The 4,045-nt window shown below is 33.7% G+C and overlaps 1 protein-coding gene across 1 annotated transcript; it reads left to right on the top strand.

Annotated features, from left to right (window-relative positions):
- Nucleotides 1–1,422: 1,422 nt before the first annotated feature.
- On the top strand, nucleotides 1,423–2,862 carry LOC18036372 (vinorine synthase). Its single transcript, XM_024180015.1, has 2 exons — nucleotides 1,423–2,025; nucleotides 2,269–2,862. The coding sequence occupies exons 1-2, from the start codon at nucleotides 1,423–1,425 to the stop codon at nucleotides 2,860–2,862; spliced, it is 1,197 nt and encodes a 398-aa protein (XP_024035783.1).
- Nucleotides 2,863–4,045: the final 1,183 nt, after the last annotated feature.

The raw sequence follows: 4,045 nt of genomic DNA, 5'->3' as shown, positions 1-4,045 counted from the left end.
CTTAATTTTATAACCTCCGGTAGTCTTCTTCAAAGACTCTTGCGTAACTTCATGAATCTTCTGAAGCTTGCTTAATAAAGTCTTTTGTCTTGCTGCTTTTGCAAACTAAATCTAGAACTAGAGTTAAGTCAATGGGAGCTCGTGGATTATATCCATAATTCACTTAAAAAAAGACTTAAACCAGTACTACGCTTAACTGCTGGGTTATAAGCAAACTCGACTTGATATAACTTTTGATCCCATATCTTCGGGTTATCACCAACTAGACTATGTAGATGGTTTCCTAAAGAGCAATTGACAACTTCAGTTTAACCATCTATTTGTGGGTGGTAAGTACTTTCAAAATTTAGGCGAGTGTTAGTCAACTACCATAATGTTTTCCAAAAATGGCTAAGAAATCACATATCTCAATCAAATACTATAGAACTCAGTAAACCATGCAATCTATAGACTTATTTACAGAATAGACAAGCAACAGTCAAGGCATCTGTAATCTTCTTATAGGCAATAAAGTGAGCCATTTTCAAGAATTGATCCACCACAACAAATATTGAATCCATACCCCTCTGAGTACGGGGTAATTCCAAAAATAAATCCATGCTAATGTCGGTCCAAAATTGTGTTGGAATTGGCAGTGGCATATATAACAAACACACACCCGCCCATATACACAATCACACTAATCACCTAGCACATCATATATATATTTATGTCCTTGTATATAATTCAAATTTCAACAAAAGTATCAAAAGTTAAATTCATATTCCATCCTATATACATGAACCATCAATTAAATAATTTTATTTCCTAGGGTTGGTGGGAGAGGGAAATGATCATGTGACCTCTTGTTTTCACTCTAAGGGGACAAACCAATTCGACTTATTCCGTCAGAGATACAAAAAGTTACTTCTTGCTAATTAATATTGTGGTGACATTAAAATAAAATAGTAACTAGCATATTTATGGACAAATCTCAAATATTTGTGTTATTTTCATAAAATATTTAAGTGTTGTGCAAATTTTAATAAATAAGATATAGATGCACAGCTTTCGGGTTCATGGAATTTGCCAATGGACTTTATTTTATTTTATTCATTAGTTCCCCTTCTTTCTATATATTAAATACATGTTCTTATATAAGAAGTAACAAGAATTATTAGAATTTGATATATCTCAATCTGATCTATTGACCCGGAGAGCGACAATTTTTTTAATATTGTCTATTATTGAAATCACCTCCATTTGTTGACTTTGTATATTTTCTAAGGGATTCGCTTTGATTTTCTTTATTATTTTGGAGATCCGATCTTTTCAGAAGCAATTATGCAAGACACTTATAATAAATATGATGAATTTGGCTGCACTACACTATATGCCACTCAACACTCACTTTGGTGAATAATTTCTCAAAGCCAGCAAAAGATGGCAGTGCCTCTCAAAAACATTTTCCGAATAACTGCTTCCAAATTAATCACCAATAATGTCCAGATCTTCTCAAAAAGAAGTATCAAAAGTGCCACTTCTGATGTTCAGATCATTTCCACCGAAAGAGTCCAACCTTCACTTCCAACGCGAAAACATCTTAGAACCTATAAACTTTCATTGATTGATCAAATGAATTATGATCTTTATATTCCCCTAGTTTTCTTCTACTCAGCCAGTTGCAAGCACCAAGATTTCAGAAAAAAATCTGATTTATTGAAGCAATCTCTCGCAACAACATTAACCCACTACTACCCCTTTGCTGGAAGATTCATTGATGGTTTTTCGGTCGACTGTAATGATCATGGGGCTGCATTTATTGAAGCAAATGTTGGCAGTGATATATCAAAGTTTCTTCAACCACCAGATATGGAGCTGCTACAACAATTAATCCCACCTAGTCCCCAATTATCGAATTTAGAGATTTCTGAAAGAGAACTTTTGGCTGTCCAAGTAAATCTGTTCAACAGCGGTGAAATGGCAATTGGTGTTTGTTTTTCTCATGGAGTGGCCGACGGTTCGGCAATCTTTAACTTCATGAAAACCTGGGGTGAAATTGCTCGTGGGGTGATTACTGATAATGATAATATTTGCAATAACAATATCGTTTTAGATTGCACCTCTCTGTTTCCGCCAGTAAAGTTCCCACAGCAGTATCAGATCCCAAGCCCACAATCTTCACGCAAGATTGTGTTCAAAAGATTGTTGTTAGATGGCAAGAAGATAGCAACTCTAAAGGAGAAGGTGAATAAAGAATTAATGGCTGATAACAATTCTGACGATGACGTGTTACAAGCAACGCGTTTCGGGATTGTTTCAGCACTCATTTGGGGTGCCTGCATCGCTGTAGCGCGTGAAAGAAAGAGGGCAATTGATAACAAGTTGCACTCTCATTCAATGTATTATGCTATGAATTTGCGTCACAAGATGAATCCAGCAATGTTTCCACGATGCATGGGTAACATTTTTCGGCTTGTAAGGGCAGAATGGTCACTAGCCGAGGATGATGCCATAGAGGTAACAAATTTAGTAAGAGAAGTGATAAAAGCCAAGAGAATGGGAAGAGATGTGATGAATAATGATGAGTATTTAGATTTCATTAAGGATTTGTATGAAGCATGGGAAGATTCAAGGTCATTTCCTTTGACCAGTGTGGTTGGATTGCCTTATTATGAAGTTGATTTTGGTTGGGGGAAGCCTGTTTGGTTTAGTCTCGGGCCCATATTGTTACCTGATATTGCTATTTTATCAAGCGCAAGTGACGGCGAAGGAATAGAAGCATTGGTGGTAATGTTTAAGGAGGACATGGAAAAATTTGAACAAGAAACTAGCATCATGGCTTATGCTTCCGCTAACCCTAGCATATTTATAAGGAAGTAGGAAGTTAATTTTATTTACCTTGCTTTGAATAAAAGAATTGTATTCTAGTTAGAATAGTAATATGCTTACAAAGTTGAGATTATTGTGCAATAATTGTATCTCATTATTATCAAACTTCTCTTTAAATAAAATTATGTTATGTACGCATACTTTGATCAGCGAAAAACCAGCAATCATATGATGTATGGGGAAGACTGGAAGAGGAGAAAAAAAGATGAAAAAAAATGTACGTAATGCTTTTCTTTTTTTCCTTTTATCTATTTTCTGGTACCAAGGCAAAATTATTGTATCATATTTTGGCATCAAATTTTATTAAAGGATCGTCGTAAGTAGTTATATTGGACAAGCATAGCTGCTATAAAATGTTTGTGATGTCATGTTGTGCATGTTGCCAATAAGAAGAATTTTCAGTGGCCCAGGGAAGGATTTCTTATTAGGGTTTGGAGATTTGAATACAATTTTGAAGACGAAGAATAAACAGAGGAGACAAAAGGATAGGATGAAAAGAAATTGGAGCTCCATCAAGAAGAGGAGAAATTAAGCCATCGACTTCAAAACTTACTGTGATATATGTAAGTTAAGTTATAGATCTCTTATCAAGTATGTGGTATTGACACACACAATAGAATTTTATGCATACGGTATATCTAAAGTTCTAAACTCTCAAAATTCATTCAATGTACAAATAAGAGAGTGGACTGACTATGATTTGGTAAATAGCCTTTTTTTTTTTACTATTATAGGCTTTGATTATACTAACCCCCCAAAATTTAGCTTAAAATCTTATAATAATTTAACTATATATATAACTAAATTGATAAAAATTTATTTATTATAGAAATCTAAAGTCAGTCATTGGCGAACAAATCGTAGTATTGAATCAAATCTACATGATAGATTAATAATATCAAAATATGTTTTTCTAGAAATAAAAATAATTTTCAAAAAAATTATTTATAATATTTATATAGGGATAGATTCGGATTGCTGCTTATGAATAATTCACTTTTGCTGATATTGACGAGAAAATCAACTGGACAAATGTAAAAGTTAAGTGTTTGATAAAATAAACTACTAAAGTATTGTAAGTTTGAAGAGTATAATGCATATGTTTAATAATTATTATAAACACATGATGTCGTCCCACCAGTTTAATGGAGTTTTTCAATCCCACCTACTGCTC

The sequence above is a fragment of the Citrus clementina genome, unplaced genomic scaffold (assembly GCF_000493195.1).
Source record: "Citrus clementina cultivar Clemenules unplaced genomic scaffold, Citrus_clementina_v1.0 scaffold_7, whole genome shotgun sequence".
NCBI lineage: Eukaryota > Viridiplantae > Streptophyta > Magnoliopsida > Sapindales > Rutaceae > Citrus > Citrus x clementina.
The sequence above is the reverse complement of the archived record's forward strand: the minus strand, read 5'-3'. Positions and strand labels throughout refer to the sequence as shown.

Bases quoted from the DNA above. Each gene is read 5' to 3' on its own strand.
- LOC18036372 (XM_024180015.1), top strand. From the start codon at position 1,423: ATGGCAGTGCCTCTCAAAAACATTTTCCGAATAACTGCTTCCAAATTA. The intron at 2,026-2,268 runs ACCTGGGGTGAA...TCTGACGATGAC, and splicing joins CAATCTTTAACTTCATGAAA to GTGTTACAAGCAACGCGTTT.